Source organism: Vidua macroura, chromosome 15 (genome assembly GCF_024509145.1).
Source record: "Vidua macroura isolate BioBank_ID:100142 chromosome 15, ASM2450914v1, whole genome shotgun sequence".
Lineage (NCBI taxonomy): Eukaryota > Metazoa > Chordata > Aves > Passeriformes > Viduidae > Vidua > Vidua macroura.
Window position 1 is genome coordinate 4,731,831 of NC_071585.1, and position 18,331 is coordinate 4,750,161.

The 18,331-nt window shown below is 41.9% G+C and overlaps 1 protein-coding gene across 2 annotated transcripts in view; it reads left to right on the forward strand.

Annotated features, from left to right (window-relative positions):
* Window positions 1–18,331, forward strand: part of SLIT3 (slit guidance ligand 3) — a 471,188-nt gene that overhangs the window by 277,917 nt on the left and 174,940 nt on the right. For both annotated transcript variants that reach the window (XM_053991145.1, XM_053991146.1), the window contains exons 7-8: window positions 5,170–5,241; window positions 9,533–9,696. In XM_053991145.1, coding sequence (XP_053847120.1) covers window positions 5,170–5,241; window positions 9,533–9,696 — 236 coding nt within the window. The remainder of the gene's footprint in view (window positions 1–5,169; window positions 5,242–9,532; window positions 9,697–18,331) is intronic.

Genomic DNA, 18,331 nt, shown 5'->3' on the forward strand with positions numbered 1-18,331 from the left:
AAAATGTCTCAGTTTGATTAGCAGTTTTGCTAATCAGCTGCAGATGAGCAATGGGAAGGAAACCAGTCCCTGTTACTGCCAAGTGGCAAAGGGCACCTTCAGCATCCAACAGGTTCTCCCCTGCCCCTTTCACTTGAATCTATTCAGGCTGGAACAAGAAGGAAGCATCACTGTGGCTATTGCACTGTACTGATGCATATTATGAAAATGCCTTGTGCTTAGAAAAATGGACATCTGCATAGTTTTTTTTTTTCCTTTTGTCAATGATCAACTAGGATACCAGATTTTTTTTTAAGCTGGGATGTAGCAGGTGGTATTGTCATCAGTGTTGTGTGTTAAATAAAAAAAACAACCCTCCTATGCATTTTCCCACTTGAAGTGTGGCTGGAAAACAGTAATTTTTTAATAGTTAATGTTTCAGATATTTCTGTTGTGTTGTGTAACATTTTCTGTCAAAAGAGATCCTTTTGGTACTAAATCAGATTAGAGCATGTGGATATGTTGTCATGAAAGTATGATTCCAGATGAAAAAGTTGACAGGCATTCTGATGTTTATTATATGCTCTTAAATATATTAATTGAATTCAAAGTAAGGGAAACAAAATCTTTGTGTGATCTGTGATATACAGAATTGAGATTGAATATTGACCTGACAGTCTGGGATTTCTGCTCTCTGCATTTGTCCAAGGGACCTGAAAGGGTGCTTAGAGTTTCTGAGTTTTCAAAATAAAATACTTGTACTATTAGCAGGATTCAAAATTTAGGTAGTTTCCTTTTTTTCTCAAGGCCTCTGCCATAAAAGTTGTGTGATTTCTTCTAGAATTAGGAGTATTGGTTTTTCCTGTTTCTAATCAGTCCTATGCAAGGTGGAGAAAGGTGTAAAGGAAAATGCATAAATATTATTGAAAAAACCACAGACATGTCAGTCGTTTCTGCAGGCTAGTGGTTTTAATGTATTTACAGGCTGGAATTACCAGCTCTGTGTCAGGGAACTGCAGTGGTGTTCATGAATTTGGACCAAGTCAGAAGAGAACAAAAATGCAACTGCATGGAATTAAATTTGCACCAGAAGTTTGAGGAAGGAGATAAGTAATTGTTTTCAAATCATGACAGGATTGCAGACTGAGCACTCTTTCCTTAAGGAAAATTCTGATTAGTAGGGGCTATAAATCAGCTTTATTTTCCAGAAGGAGGAAGGCAGCTCCACGTGTGCCTGTAGCGGTGAGTTAGGAGAGCAGCTCCTCTGGGGCTGTAAATTGGAGTCAGTGGGACTCTGGCAGTTCACAGTGGTGGAGGGTGTGCCACCTCAGGGACTGCTGATCTCACGTTATGCATCTTCCAAGTAGTCCTTGGAGGATCCTTAGGGCTGCTGCAGTCTGCTTCTGCTTACCCTGCAAGATGTGACAAGGATCACAGCCCAAGGTGGGGAGTTGGCTGGCATAAATAATATTGTCCATAACCCCAGTTTCCTGAGTCAGCATTTTGGGTGTGAATAGTTTACAGGGAGAGGACTTCTAAATGAGAGGACAGTGCTTTTTCAAGGGATGTGTTGGGGTCTGGAAGAGGTGGGAGGTTTAGAGGCTGAGGACCACTCAGCAGAATATGTGTCCCCATATGATGCTGGAGGAGTCAGAAGATTCTGGAATTCCTATTTCTCACAGCTTCCTGGTGTTTATGAATCTCTTTCTATGGATTTGAATTTTGGGTGAATCAGTCTGAGGCCAGGACCTTGGAGCAGCCAGCAGACAACTGGAGCGTCATTTATTTTTTCCCTTCATGTGCTAAAAATGCTGCTGTATTGCGTGTTCAACCCTGCCAGGACACATCTCTTAAAAATCATTGCTGGGAAGGAATCACGTGCATGATGGAAAGCTTTGCAGGATGTCTCTAGAGCACATGTCTACCTGAACACGTTCCCATTGCAGGGTCCCCACTGCCTGGGAGCTGAGTGCTGTGCAGCCAGAGCAGCAGGGTTAAATTCCTGCAGCTCCAGCTGGGCTGTAGTGCAGACAGTTCACTGGCAATTAGTGCCCTTTGCAGTGTTTGGCCTCCTCTGTTCTGAAATAATTGCTGTTATCATAGATGTTTTATTGCCTTCATTATGGTTAACATTTAAATATCAATGAAATAGTATTCTACTAATTTATCTGTGCAGTAGCTGTCTGCTAGAGTTATCCCTGAAATTTGTGTTTAAAGAGAATATTAATTCAGTACTGATTTAGGATTCTTAGAAGGAGGGTTATATATTTGTCAATGAACTATGGGGAACCTTTGCTTATTTGAAAATAAGCAAGTATTTGCAAACATTTGCAAAACCTGAGCCACTCTCATTTGGTATCTTGTGAGCAGAAATGCTGTGTGATTGGAATAACGCTTAGTCTCTTAAATAGAAATATTTTAAGAACTTGTAAAATATTTTTGAATTATCAAGTCAGTAACGGGTGACCTTTCTGCATGCAGATGACTTGCTCTGGGGGACAGGGAGGTGTTCTCTGCCCTCAGTGCAGAAGGAAGCTCACTGTCACAGCCTGCTCTACCTTAATCCAATCCACATCCTTTAGAAATCAATAGAAAAATCTCTCTTGAATTCCTATGGCCCCCATTGACTCCTGTAGTGCCATATGTGACTGATTCAGACATCAGCTACGTCTGTGATTTAATGTTTGTGAGCTGACTTCACATGTGGCTTTTATTTATCACTGCATACGTAAAATCTTCCATCCCAGTGCATAACTCATTTTAAAGTAATAGGCAACCAAGGCAGAGGGTTGCCTCAGAATTATATTTTTATGTTTACAGGAAAAAAAATGGTGATGCAATTATAAATTCCATTTCTGAGCCCTGTTTGAACTTCCCAACATGTAAAGAGCAAACACATACAGATACTGAAGGGTGGGTGTGTTAATGTATATATTCATGCACTCTCAGTGGGTTTGCTCCCTTTCTGAAATTGTTGTTCAGGCTTGTTTTTGGCTCATTGGCCACAAAAGACTTTGGTTACATCAGTGGGTAAATAAGATAATGGAGCACTATCATTGTGGGACAGAGAGGTTCATTTTGCACCCTGCAGTCTGCCCCAGTGGGACGTGAATTGTCACTGTGACCTTGGCAGGGACAGAGGCAGAGCTTGCAGCCCTAACCCTGGTGCTCAGGGTGCCAGCCCTGCAGCCACAGCACAGCAGAGCCCTGCAGGCTGGGAGGCACAGCTGGCAGAGGGGCTGGCAGCTCCAAGAGCTGACTTCCAGCTCTCCTGCTGAAGCTGACAGCTTCATCTTGCCCTTCACATTTTTAGGGGGCTGCCTTTGAGTCCTTGCCTATTGAGAACCTGAATCCACAAACCCAGTGGTTTGTACACCCAATACTTGGCTGTGTGTTCCTTGTCCAATTTTTAATATCTTTAAGTTTTCCAGAGGATCTGGAATGAATACTATGTGTTATACTATAAGTTATCATGTGCTAAGACTGACAGCTCTTATCAGCCTGGTGTGTGAATGTGTGTGACTTGAGATACAGATCTCTGGCAGCAGATCTCACATGCAGATTCCAGATTTTCAAAACTCTGCTTTTACTGACATTACTCTCTCTGCTCACAGATTTGGAAAGGAAGGGTAATTTTGCTCTGTTGGTTCAGTTTGCTGTCATGGGTATGTCAGCCCCCATGCTGGCTCCAGACTGCCAGTGCATCCATCTGGCGCAGCACTGTGCTGGAATACCAGCTCTGATCCTGCTGAGAGACTACTTGGGTGCTGTCCTGCCAGGATGCAGCACAGCAGCAGCACCAAAACAAGCTACAAGTGTCAGAGCTGCTCCCACCCTGCTCCTGAGTGTGCCTGTGCAGAGCCACACTACCCTGCTACCTCCTGGCTTTGCCAATGTGTCTGCGTGTGTCTTCCTGTGTACCCAAAACCCAGTCTTAATAGGGTAAAATCTAATTAGCTGTAGTCTGCTGATGTTTTAGATGATGGCTCTGCCAAGGGATTTCTAGGCAGAAATTGTAAAAATGGTTTTTGAATTGGCAGATGACCAAGAAAGAGAGTTAACTCCTGGAAGACTGTTCTAGAGCTTTTGATTAAATGTCCTATATAAATGACATTGCAATAGCTAAGTAGTTCAGGGAAGGATGAGGTAGGTGCTGTTCCTGCTTCAGCAGGTATATATTTATGTATTCTTCTGCACATACATCAACACACAAAAGCACTGTCTTCTGCCAAAGTGACCCTGTGGAATCCTGTGCCCCTTGTAGAAAGCAGAGGTTGCTCCCTGCCCTGCTGCTGTGGACACCGCATGTTTAAACGAGTGACACCAGCCCTGGCCACTCTCATGACAAGCTGGGCTATTCTATTTGCAGATTTGGTGCTCTTGCAGCATGGCAATTAGGCCCTGTTGAAGTGCTTTCCATTTCCTGTGCTATCTTGATAAACTTTATAGCTTCTAATTTGCTGGAGAGTCATTGATATAATTAGGAGCTACACAAATGGGAGCAGCACACACAGCTGATGGTAATCTCAGTTCATTCTTCCTGAGAAGCTCTAAGGGGGTCCCTCCAGCAGCCCAGATTTTCTCTGTAGGCTCTGCTTTGACAGAGCAGCAGCAATCCTTCCATGCCTGGGTCAGGACATGCTTTATTGCAGGCTGCTCCACTCCCCATATATTTTTCCCTGAGGAAGGGGAGGAGAGGGAGCCCATCCATCCGTGTGCTTCTGAGGAGCAATGGGAGCTGTCTGTCCGTGGCAGCAGGCTGTGCTAACAAGCCTGGGAGAGCCAACAGCTCTCTTTTGGTCGCAGTACTTCAAAATCCTTCAAATTGCCTTTAAATGCTGTGCCCAAGTCTGATGTCCCCCCACTCAGGCTGCACCAGGTTTTCAAACGAAGTGGCAGTTGAACAGACAGGTCTGGATCTGTTCCAGTAGTTGATAAAAACTCATTTTCTGTACCCCTCGTTCCCCAGACGTGGCAAACAGTGACCTCCAGCCATCCTGATGCTGCTGTTGGTTGCTTTCCCTGAGTAGAATCTTTCATGGCATGTCACAAATTGTCACAGCTATCTGGGAGTGTGCCTTGCTGCTTGCCAAGAATTTTAACAGGTTGTTTTTGTAAATGGTGTGTTGGTGAAGAGGTGCAAATAATTGATCAACCAATTATTCTCTCTTTTCTTTTCTCTCCTAACAGTACCCTCAACAACAACAACATCACCCGCATTCCTGTCACCAGCTTCAATCACATGCCAAAGATCAGGACTCTGTGAGTAGGGTTTTCTCATTTTATAATGCAATCCTGATGCTGTAAGCCAACTTTTTGGCTCTTTGTCATCTGTGATAATCTCATTTCAGTCCCTCAGGCTGCCTCAGGAGCCTGGGTGGCTGCAGGGCTGGGGAGCCCTGGGGAGCTCAGGGTTGTGAAGGGGGCTGGTGCCCACAGAGCCCTGAGAGCCACTGTTCTGGATTTGCCCAGCATTAAGTAACAGTCAGTTTTATCAAGATTTTGAATTTACCCAGAAAATAAATTGGCTTCTCTTTTTTTTTCCCATGGGAAAATCCATAATGTGAAATGTGTTTCAAGCTGGAGCATCAGCAAAATCGTAAAAACTGCTCAGATGGATCAAATTATTGAATCTTGTTAATATCCTGTGTTTAAATCCCATTTATTCTTTTCAAATTCAGAATACTAATTTCTGAAACAAGGCATTTTTAAAGAAGATGAAAAAAGCATCTTTCCAGATACTTTCTGAAACAAAATGTCACTTATTCTGATGGATTTTTTTTTAATGAAAGCTTCTCTTATATCAAATCCATTTGTTTTTGAGCTGCATGCCATTTGCACTGGAAAAGCTCTGCTCTTTAGTAGATCAAAATACAAAGACTGTGAAATTAGACTAAGCATTTGTATAATTTAGCCATAGCCTACCAAAACCATTTCCTTAAGTAAATTATTTCTTTAAATTCCTTTAGGGAATACACAGCTTCAGGAAAAGTCATGTCTAAACAAAGCACCCCTGTTTTTCCTCCAGATTCTCAAACTCATCCAAGATGTATTTAATTCTAAAGGCAAAGAAAGGGAAATAGTAGCTAGCCTGAAATTTTTTTGTGCCACTGGAAAAATACTTCAGGGATGCTATGCATGCATGTGTAAAATCACATTAAATAAATTAACAGAAGTGAAGTAAAATGGTTCTTATGTCAATCTCTGTAAGATAACCTCTGACTTAAATTTGCATTCTTCATCAAATGATGACATTATTAGACCTTAATGTAAGTAATTAAATGGAAATGAGATGTTTGTCTTTTAGAAGAGAACGGCTAAAGAAGATAAAGGTGTAGAGCTAAGGTTCCTGGAGTTTTGCCTTTTCTTATTCAGAAAATTTGCCTGGCTTTTCCAGATTAGCCAGTCTCGTCTGTTAGCAGAGCTCAGTGCCTTCAGTGTCTTTTGCCATCTTCCCTTTAGTTTAATTTCAGAGATGCCTTTGTATATAACTCCCTGGAGACTTACACTGACTAATCCCCCTCTGCTGTAATTAGGGAAAAAAAAAAAAAAAAAGGAAGAACTCATAAATAGGATTTATAAAGGGAAGCTTTTCTATTGAATTCTGAGAGACACATTTTATAGAACATGAATGCTGCCCCACTCTAAAAGGATTTGCTGGAAATTTAATTTTGGGTCTAGGGATAAAAGGGCAACTTTAGCAAACTTGCATTTGTATTCATTCACCTGATGTTCTGTAAAGTCAGTTTCATCAATATCAAATCACAGGTTTGTCTCCAAAGACTGCCAAATAATACACAGCACCCCTAGCAGGTGAATGTAGGAATTTGCATAAAGATACTCTCTGTGGGAAGATGTTAATATTCTCTCAAGTTTCTTGTTGGAAATGGATCATGAATGACGTTCCTCACAGTTTGGTGAGTTCACTGTTTCCTTAAAAAATTATCATGTCTGTCCACCTTCTCAAATAGCCTGACATTTAGATGTGCTTTTTTTTTGGAAGTTTTTTTGTAGGAAATCCCTGGTCTGAATGTTCCTTAAGGAGGGATAAACCCTTTTTTCCAATCAGCTGAGGCCCAGTGCAGTGTGGACAGTGTTTTCCTTTGTGTCTCTTTTACACTCTGGTGAGATCCATTAGCAGGATATTTAGGGATGCTACTGCTGCAGCTATGTGTGCTCTGATGGTTCTGTGAATAAACAGCTTTTCTTCATGGCTCTCAAAACAATCTGCCTATTGTAGAACAGAGAAGAAAATATAAAAAGCATATTAACCTTCAACATGAGCACTCAGGGGAAAGAAGAAAAAGGATAAAATGCCAGGAAGTTTTGAAGCATTTGAAGAATTCTTTACTGAAATCAGCTCTTCTGTGCTAAGATTTTTTAGTTAGCTGTTTTTTCTGTTCCTAAGTTTCATCGATTTTTAGCCTTGATTGGAAGTGACAGGAATTAGTTTTTATTGATCTGCTTTCCTTTGCTTGAAACAGCTTTATTTATGATAAAGCATGTTCCCTCTACCTATTTGCTTAATGGTAAGTGTCCTGTTGTCTCTGCATCTGTGAATTACTGCTGAGACAGGTAATTACGTTACTTCTTTTCCTTTTTTTATTTAAGGGTAAACTGAAAATGTGTGAACGCACTTCAGTGTTTTTTGTGTTAACAGGGAATTGGTTTATAATACTTTTGAAGTACTGTGAAAAGTCTTCTTGAGGCTGTATTTATTAATATGATTATCAAAAATATATTCTGATAGGCTGCTTTGTTAAGACAGGGTTTGTAAACTATCTCCTCTCCAATTAGAGTAGCTATGCCAAAAGACAAGGAGGGCTCTGCTGAGGCAGAGAGCTGGTGGTTTGCACTACTGAAACAGGAACCCCCAAACCCAGGTAAATCAATTTAGTGAGGGAAAAAAAACAGCTCACAGAACTGGAGAACTGCCTAACCCTAACCCTTTTTGTGAAATAGTGCTTTTCTCACAGATGTCTGCATGCAGGGGGTGCAGGGAATGGCATGGGATGAGCTCAGTTCCAGAAGGAAGGTGATCCTGAGTGTCATTGTTGATTGCTGTGGTGGGAAGGATGAGACTCTGAGGACTTAAATAAAACACTGACTCTCTTAAGTTACAATAAATTCTTACTTAGGATGATTTCTGGCTAGATGATATTTATGTATTTATTTGTTTTTCAACAAAAAAGGCAGATTAATGGTTCATAATAGCCTAACATTTTGCTAGAAATCTAACTTGCTGCAGCTTCAATTAAAGAGCTTCACTATCGCTAAACTCAAGATCTTCTAGCCATCCTTGTAGAACAATTACATTTTACAGTACTCCCAGGAGATTAGTGCTTTCCATCTCTACAGGATAAACTCTCAGTTCCAGATTTGTGGGCTTTTTTTTTTCTTTTCCTTTATTGTGGCTGTCCACCCCAGACATACAAATCTGGGGACTGTCAGCCTGGGCGCCACTGCTGAGCTGAGCTGCTGCTGTGCTGTAAGGACAGCTCACAGACAGACATTTCATTTCTTTGGAGCATGGACGAGGCTAAATCTGGTGCACACCAATTGTGTGCCTGTAATATTAGTGAATAATGTTTTGTCTAACCATTTCTGACAGGATTTTTAATCTGGTTCATGATTTCATTTGGTGCAACACTCCAAATGCATGAGTCATTACAGGAATGAAATAATTAATGTCCTGGACTTTTGTTTTGACCTAAAATTTGGTAGCTATTTAAATTATCAGATTTGTTCCCTGAACCCATCATCATTTTGCAGATGTGATAATGGTCCTGGCAGGGTGCTGCCCGTGAGTGGGTCTTTCATGAGCTAATAATTCCTGTCTAGATCCTTTATACTTCTGTTAAATTACTACAGGAAAAAGAGCATTGATGAACTTATACAGGCAATACAGGAACAGAAATGGTATCAATAGCCTCTGAAGTTTTATTTTGCCTGTCTTTTCCCAGAATATTCTGAGTTGGAAGGGATCCATAAGAGTCATCAAGTCCAAGTCTTCAGTGAATGGCCCATACAGGGGTCAGACCCACAACCTTGGTGTTATTAGCGCCATGCTCCAACCCACGGAGCTAATGTGGAGAGGTTCTCTCTCTCCACCTCTCCCCAAAGGACGGAGAAGAGGGAAGAATCACTCATCATCCTGTTCTTCAGCCTGGTCCTCATGTTTAGACAATCCATTCTTTGAATTCACTCAAAGATACCACATTGATGCAGTTCTTTCTGATGTGAAATCACAGACAAAGCGATTACGTGGAGCAATCTTAAATTCTACATATTTTTGTCTCTAGAATGGCCAGCTGTAGGTGGATCACCATTGAACTGATTTTTTTGAAAACATTACAAATAATAGCACAAATTTCTATCTGACCTTTGTGTAATATTGAGGACAGCCAAGCCCTGACTGATCTGTAAACAAGAACCTAAGAGTGATCCCACTGAAATGGCAGCAGAGAGCGGGGCAGGTTCACGGTTGATGGCTGCCTTTGTGGGTTTTGTTTAGGAAACCCCAGTAACTGTGGGTTTGCTGTGTGTTTTGCAGGCGGCTGCACTCCAACTTCCTGCACTGTGACTGCCACCTGGCCTGGCTGTCGGACTGGCTGCGCCAGCGCCGCACCATCGGCCAGTTCACCTTCTGCCTGGCGCCCGTCGGCCTGCGCGGCTTCCTCGTGGCAGAGGTGCAGAAGAAGGACTTTGTCTGCTCTGGTAATGCTGCCAATCCTCCTTTATCTGTCTCATACCTCCTTTATCTATCTCTATTTTTATGTTCCCATAAACAGAGCAGCGTCGAAAATGGCTGTGTCGCGTTTGAATGCAAACAGCAGCAATCCTGTTTGTTTTTGTTGTCACTAAACTGTATGGGAGGAGATCAAATTGTTGGGTTTTTTCAGCTTTGTGAGAATTATTCGATTCCAGTTAACATTTCAGTTCTCAAATTACTTCTTCTGCTTTAACATTGCCAACGATATCAACATAAGAAATCAATTATATGTGGATAATTTGGTATTTCTCAAGGGAAGAGCTCTACAGCTGACTGGAATACAAAAGAAAAGAAATAGAAAATGCAAATCGGAGTCTGTTGACAAATGATTGGACTTTAGAACGTGAGGAGCAGATTTTATCCCAGGGACTGAAACAGGGATTCTTAGGGAGCCAATGCACTTTGCTGTTGTACAAGTTTCCACGCTGATAAATGGGGCTGATGATACTCACAAATCATGTGTCTGTATGTTGGGCCTATTCATCAAGTCTCTGGAACAGCACTTGGTTCTTGTGGGATAGAAATACATTTTTCTAAAACGAAAAGAAAAAGAACAAAAGAAAAAAAGACAAAAAGTGGAGAAAGCAATCTGAGTTGGGTTGAAAGGAAGGATCTGGTGGAGGAGCAGCATGGCAATGTGTATGCCATGGAAAAAAAAGATACCAGACATAAGTTTGGAGTTAGTTTTGCAGCCCCAGTGGTGACACAGAGGGCTTGTTATGGAGATGATGTGAGTCTGAACCTTGATAGACTGCGAGCCCTGTGCTCTTTTGTTCCTTATCTCTCACAGCCTGTGAGCCCCAAAGCTTTATCCTATGGGTACATGGATTGGCTGATGGAAATACAGTAGAACTGCTCTTGCCAGAAATGTTTTAGGAATGCCTTTTTTCTGTCATTCCACTTACATGTGACTAAGAGAAACGGTTGCATGTAAAGAAAGAAGAAAGGTTTGACCCCCACTCAACCATGATTGATTAATGCCCAGCCCAAAGGTGTGCTGAAGTGTTATGGGCATGTGGAAAATGAAGTTGTGCATTGTGCTCATTGAAACATGATATTTCAGATATTTCAGAGTGCTGAGCAGCCTGTACACTGTAGTGGAAATGATAGGCAGAATATCTGATAAGCTACATCAAAAGTTTAACTAAAGAAAAAGTTTAGAAATGTAACAGTCCTGGGAGAAGAATGATAAAACAATTGGATAAATGAATGAAGCTATTAGCAGAAGCTAATTTTACCAAAGAGGCAACCACAGCTTTTTTTTTTTTTTTACTCTCATGAAATGAAGTTTCAGATGGAGCATGAGTTCAGCTATTTGGATTTATGATACAGTGAAGTGGAGGAAAATGAGTTGTTTAAGTCAGGAGAAGAGATAATAATTGCTGAATGAGAAATGTAATGTGAACAGAACTCATTTAAATGGGGTTGTCTGTGCAGACTGAGACTTCCAAAAGTGACAAGGTTTTTAACAGATCCCTGTTGGACCAAGAGGATATAGGCATTCTCTCAAGATCTGCCTGCTTTTGTAAAAAATACAAAATCAAGGAAAATTCAAGGAAAGAAATTTTTAGTGAGACAGTCCATCAGCTGTATCCTGTAACTCTCATTTGGGAAATGAAATGAAATGTACTGAAAAAGAAGTTCATTTGGAGAGCTCATTTTAGTGGTGGATTTAGCTGAGAACTCAGCTTAGTACATGCTAGTTTGATAAAAACCTACATGGACAGCTAGTTTAAAGAGGATATAAATCTTCCCTTCTCCCCATTACAGTTCTTATACCTGATTTTACAGCATAATTTGTTAATGTGTGAACATGAAGTCAAACCAGGACAGGCGGTGAAGAGCGAACTGAAGCTGTTCCTCTGCAATGGAATTTTGTAGAAGGTGATGTGAATTACTGTAACCAGCCTCGAGCTGGGAGGGAGAGCCACCTTTGCATCCCAGTTAGGAAGAGCTGAAATTCAAAGTGGTGAACTGCTCTGTTGAAGTATAGATTCAGGATATCAAGCACTTGTGTTTTTATGGCAGTAGGAATATCACAGCAGCAAAAAACCCCTCATCTTTTCTTTCATTTGAAATGGGCTCCATCAGAGCATTCCAGTTTCAAACTTGTGCTGCTGGATGCTTCAGAGGAGAAAGAGTAGATTCATAATTTGGGTAAAGAAGAAACACAACATGAAAAGCTGACTCCTCTTCACTCTTTGAACCCTATACAAAAATAGCGATCTTTTATAATTTTATGAGAAATGTTTATTTGGAAATAGATTTTGAATGTTACAAGTGGAAAAAGAAGAACTGAAATAATGATAGAGAAGTGCCATAAATAAACCCAAGTTGCTGGATTCCCTGTGGACATGTCCTGCACCATGGTGTTTGCATTAAGAACAAAATCTCTCCAGATAATGTTGCTGAAATCAGAGTTATGTGCAGATATGTCGAGGTAAACTGAGTCATACCTGTGTAACCTGGGTGTCAGTCTTTCAAAAATGTTGTTCAACTTGTTACAAATTATAAAAGAGCTGATTCAAATGGTGCTTGTAGGGCACCTGAGAGCAGTGGAGAAGCTACTCCAAGTTTCTCTTGTTTGAGCATTTGGCTCAGAGCTGGAGGTGAAGGTGCAGGATTCAACAGTGCACAGTTGCCTGGAGAGAGGCTTGGAAATGTGTCTGGTTGGGTTTGTGTTACTGAGGAGAAGGGGAGAGGTCAGGGGCAGAGTGGGGCTGGGCTCCTCACCATCAGGGGAGAGTGCCACGTGCTGCTGGCACTCCTGTCACCCACCAGGGCCTTCTGGCTGGCTCCTTCAGCAAGCTGTCCCCTCCCTGCAGCAGAATGTCTCCTCCAGAGCCACCCCTGACAGAGCAGCCTTCCTGGGCCTTTGCCTTCAAGGCCATCTGTTCCTGGAGAAATCTCCAAACAGCCTCTTCCTCCTGCACAGTTGGCTATGGAGCTCTGGGATGCCTTTGGTGAGAGAGTCTCCTGCAAGGTGGGATGTGAAGGGGAAATTCTGTGGCACCAGAGGATGAGCTCTTTGTTGATGTGCTGCACAAAGGCAGTGGGGTGTATTTCACATGGAGAAGGGGTATATCTCACATGGATCATGGGGTGTATTTCACATGGAGAAGGGCTGTATTTCACATGGATAGGGGGTATATTTAACATGGATAAGGAGTGTATTTCACATGGAGAAGGGCTGTATTTCACATGGATAGCAGGGTGTATTTCACATGGATAGCAGGCTGTATTTCACATGGATAAGGGCTGTATTTCACATGGATAAGGGCTGTATTTCACATGGATAGCAGGGTGTATTTCACATGGATAAGGGCTGTATTTCACATGGATAGCAGGGTGTATTTCACATGGATAGCAGGCTGTATTTCACATGGATAGCAGGGTGTATTTCACATGGATAGCAGGCTGTATTTCACATGGATAGCAGGGTGTATTTCACATGGATAAGGGCTGTATTTCACATGGATAGCAGGGTGTATTTCACATGGATAGCAGGCTGTATTTCACATGGATAGTAGAGTGTATTTCACATGGATAAGGGGTTTATTTCACATGGATCATGGGATCATGGGATCCATGTGAAATACAAATCACGTGGATGGCAGGGTGTATTTTACATAGGTAGCATGATGTATTTTTCCTCTCTCCACCATAGCTTTGCCATTCACTGCCATGCTTCTGTGATGAAAAATCAGTGCAGTAAGCAAAGACAGTGTCAGTTGAAACACTACCTACATTCTGGTCTTTGAGAGATGTTTATTTTTATACTCCCTTAGGTAGCAGAGAAGCATCTGGGGGTGCTGGCTTATGCTCAGTACCTCTTAAAGCTTTCTCATCTTTGCCTGGATCAAACCCAGCTTCCTTCCTATGCTCAGATGTTTCACTGTTGGACTCACTTCTCCTTCTCTGTCTGTGTCTCTCAAACACATTCTCTCTCTTTCTCTGCCTATTTGCCTGTCTCTTGTCCTCCTCTGACCTCCTCATGATAGTAATTTTATTTCGTTTTCCTCTCATATAAGTTTTATTATGGCTCTTTGATTTTTTTTCTACCTGCTCCTTGCTTATTGAAGTTGAAATTAGCTTATGTATTGATCAGTTATGTCAAGTTATTATGTGTTTTCTCACCTGCAACAGCTGTAAAGCTTTGCAAACAAAGCAGTGGATTCATGAAGTTATGTCATCAGCAGCACCTTGGTTTTTTCAGGGTACTCTGTGCAGAAGCCACTGACCCCATTTGGAATTTTTTTACTGCAGTGATGAATTGTCCTGGTTTTCCTAAGTATATATGTGAGAATATCTGTGCATCTAAACAGGAGCATTGTGTCTTGTACTGTGATCTATCACATATTTCAGCTGCTGGCCAGATTTGTTCTTGTTTTGGCCAGTAGCTTGATAGTGGACAGTGTTTACACTGGAGTGTGAAGATTGGGTAAGATTTCTTAGGCTAGACTAGAGACTGATATTTCTAAGTTGATTAAATTTGTAAGTCTAAAATATGTGATTATTGGTACTTTTCTAAGATAGTTTTCTTTAATAATGAAACATGCATTGTAGGAGAAGGAAGGTGGATCCACACACTGTTATATTTTTATATTATAAACCATTTTCTTTGATTCTTGATCCTTAGTTCCCATTCTGAGAGTCTCAAAGAATGTAAAGAAAATCAGGATGTGTAATTTGGACTAAATAACTTACATTTCAGTCTGAAATTTCGAGAGAAATTATTACCATAGCCAAGTGTTTTCTGGTTACTGGTTTTGAGAAAACACTGGATTGACCCAAATCTTGATTGAAGATCTAGATATTCTGATTCGTGAGGTAAGACTGCAGCTGAGGTATAATAAAAAGGAAAATATGTTAGCTTCCTGCTGCTTCATGCAGACTGGAAGCCCTAATAAGGAAGCAGATTTATTTGTTTGGGTGAGGTCAAACAGTCTTCAAACAGAGCTGTTACTCTGGCCAGACCACAGAACTCAGGAGATTGTCTTGCTCCATTTCCTGATAACTTCATAGCATGTTGCTGAGGAGACAACCAACAACAAGTAGCTAAAAAAATAGCACTCCTCAGGCTTAGCACCTTAATGAGAGCATTCAGGAGATGCCAAAGGAAAAGTGCACGGGGACAGGAACTCCCCCCCATCTGCTCGTGGTTAAAACACCCTGCAGTCTGTGTGTGCACAGGCAGCAGTGGCACAGGAGGCACTGCCAGCACGGGGGATTGGTGCTCCTGGAAGCTAAACAGGGGCAGGAACTGTTTGCTGGGATGCAGGTCTTGCTGGGATGCAGGTTTTGCTGGGGATGCAGGTCTTGCTGGGGGTGCAAGTCTTGCTGGGGTTGCAGGATTTCCTAGGGATGCAGGTTTTGCAGGGATGCAGGTTTTCCTGGGGATGCAGGTTTTCCTAGGGATGCAGGTTTTGCTGGGATGCAGGTTTTGCTGGGATGCAGGTTTTCCTGGGGATGCAGGTTTTGCTGGGGATGCAGGTTTTGCTGGGATGCAGGTTTTGCTGGGGATGCAGGTTTTCCTAGGGATGCAGGTTTTGCTGGGATGCAGGTTTTGCTGGTGCAGGGCAGTGGCTCCTCAGGAGCGTTCCTCTCCATGTAGCCCATCCCTGTTCATGCAGATGAGCTGCCAATGGCCCTCATTTGTAAAGAGCTGGATAAGCCACCTGGGAGGAAGAGGAGGAGGAGGAGAAGACCTTTGTGTGTGTGTTTGAATGGTCACTCTCTGCCTTGTGGGACTCCCTCATTGTTTTATTGCTTTTAGAAGGGACCTTAACCACTTCATCTAACTGTGACTCCTTTCCAAAGAGTGACCTTTGAGTCACCTTAGATGGTGGCAACTCTTTTCTCACTGTTCTTGCTTTTTGTCACCATCCACAGACCCAGTAAGTGCTCTTACAATGGAGTCTAGGAAGGATTTAAAGACTTTTAAAGCCTTTTGGTAAAAATTGCTGTTTAAATTAGATCTTGGGAAATTTTTGTGGAACACTGATGGAATTTTTACCTGCTGTTACAATTTGCTACCACAAACTTACATTAACATTTAGTCTGAAGAAACATTTCAGTACTGTGCATTTGTTAGTTGCTCCTCAAATGAAATTGTATATGAAATTTGGAGAGATACTAATCACTGTTTATCAGTTTGTTTGTTTTCAGTTTCTGTGAAGTTTCTTATTACAAATCTAAATTTACTCTAGCACTAGCAGTGATGATGTTTCATACTGTAGGAATTTACTTCTTGACTTGCTTAGCATGTAAGATGCCACATATGGTGTTTTTCATTTGGGGCACCATCTTGTGAATCTGAAGGATAAATATGTATTTATTACAGCACTTAATATTTCTTTAAAGACCAAAGCTGAAAATTGGCTTTTAATTACAGTAAATTTAGTTTTATTACCGAAAATGATGTCTTACCTTTCAGTATAATTAGCCCTTTTTTCTGGAACTCTCTTTTCCCCAGAGCAGTATGTATAGCCCTTTAATGCTTATTTAATGATGGCAGGTTGGGGTATAATTATTCAGCCACTGAGCTTTTGAACTGTTGCTGTAAAAATAATAACATGATTAGCTTTTATGTTAATGTCCAAAGCTGGTGGTTTGTTTTATGAGTAGTTATGTTGGTAGTATTTTGGTACAGAAAAAAAATGCTTCATGGCAGTACCACAGCTGTGCTTGGAGCTGTTTCACAGAGAGCAGTTGTGATAAATACAGAGGAACAGGGTTGGCTTTGAGTATGTGGAGGAGCCTGTGCATGAAATCTGTAGACTTTTTCTGTTTAATTCATGTAGGTGATTGGCAACTCACTTATCAATTAATAAGAATAATGAAGGCAAGCATAGAGCTGCTTATAAAATAATTATAAAATTAAGAAATTAATAGTGGGCAGATGCAAAGTTGCATACAGTCACCACCAGGTTTGTGTGAATTTCTGCTTTATTGACAGTGAAATTAGTGATGTTATATAACCTGTGGTGGGTTGGCTGCTCATACTCCCCCTCCTCACAGCACTGAGGTGAAACCAGGATCTGCTCCAGCACCTCCTTCCCTGTCTCATTCTCTGGCTTGGCTGCTCCCAGGGCTGTTCCTCACAGCTTTCCCTCACTCCTTAGATGTGCTGCCTAGCACATCTCTGCCCTTTCTCAGGTGAACTCTGACAGGGGCACCAGGAGCTGCATGGGCAGGCTCAGCTGTGGAGCCCAGTGGAAGCAGCCAGAACTGCCCTGGCCTTTTCCCACAGCAGCTTCCCTGGCAGAGCTGGGCACCAACACCCACAGCCAAACTGAAGGGATCTCCTGGCTTGTTGAATTTACCCCTTGGAATGGCAGGCTAACGTGTTTAGCTCTGAAGATCTGTAAGAATTTCATTCTATAATTTCCAGACGCCCTAAAGAGCTTGAATGTACCAGGGGCCTCTTGCAAAAGACCAGAGGCAGCAACCCCAGCCTGTCCCAGGAAATGTCTTTATTTTCCCTGCCTTCCTTAGTATGTCCCAAATGCCAAAGAATCTGGTCTGTGGAATCCCAAGGCAGCCAGGGAAGGGGATGGTGACTCACTCTTCAGTTCTTGCCCACTGACCTGGAAAAAAGCATTTCCTCTCTCCAGATCTGTCCATGGGGAAGCTCATGACCAGACTGGAGCCCTTGGATGTCATTATCAGGAGACATGTCCCACTGTGTCTGCCATCTCTGAATGGCTGTGTCAATCTGTAATGCCTCTGGCTGCATTGCATCCCACCCTCCTCCTCCTCCTCCTGAAGAGAGCAGCTTTTGTGCCAAGGCAGGGACAGCCCCGTGCTTGCTGCAGCAGGATGAAGACAGGGGGGCAGAAAAAAACACGCAAGCAAACAAAATCATGTAGTATTTAAACCTCCTTTTCAAAGAGCAGTAAATCAAAGTCCAAGGACTGAGTAGTCTTAAACAATTTCTGTTCCTTCCATAACTTTATCAAACTTCATCCTGGAGCAGTCCACGATGGATCACCTGTTTAGATCTGTACTCTCTTCACTGGCTCACAATTGATCATGACCATTATCTATCTTTTAACCTTGTGCAGGTGGCATCCTTTCACTTAAATAATTTATATTCCTCTTCATTTTTATGCTTGAATATATTTATAAGTTCACTGTATTATTTCTGGACCTATTTTTAAATGTCACTTCATGTGCACCTTCAAGAGTGCTGATACAAACTGTGGAGTTGGCATTAATGAGATGACTGTGCATGGGCACCATTTGAGCTGCAGGAGCACTACATCTTTTAAGATCTTCTGTTAGAATTTTTTTAGTCTTTGGAAGAACAGGCAGGGTCCAAAGCCAGAGAACCAAATGCACACTAGCAGCCTTCCTTGTGGTGCAGTAGTTAGAAAGGTAAGTTCTACCTGCTTTAAGATGAACATGCCTGTGTTGACAGGGTTGGAGAAAGACCTTTTAAAAAAAGGCTCAGAGTGGGTACAGGGCATAAGAGATATTTTCAACCCCTCCTTTGGAAGGCTTCGGTGGAATAAATTTCCCTGTGAGAAAAACACTTTTGTCATAGTTTTATAGACTTCAGTTGACTTGCAGGTTCTG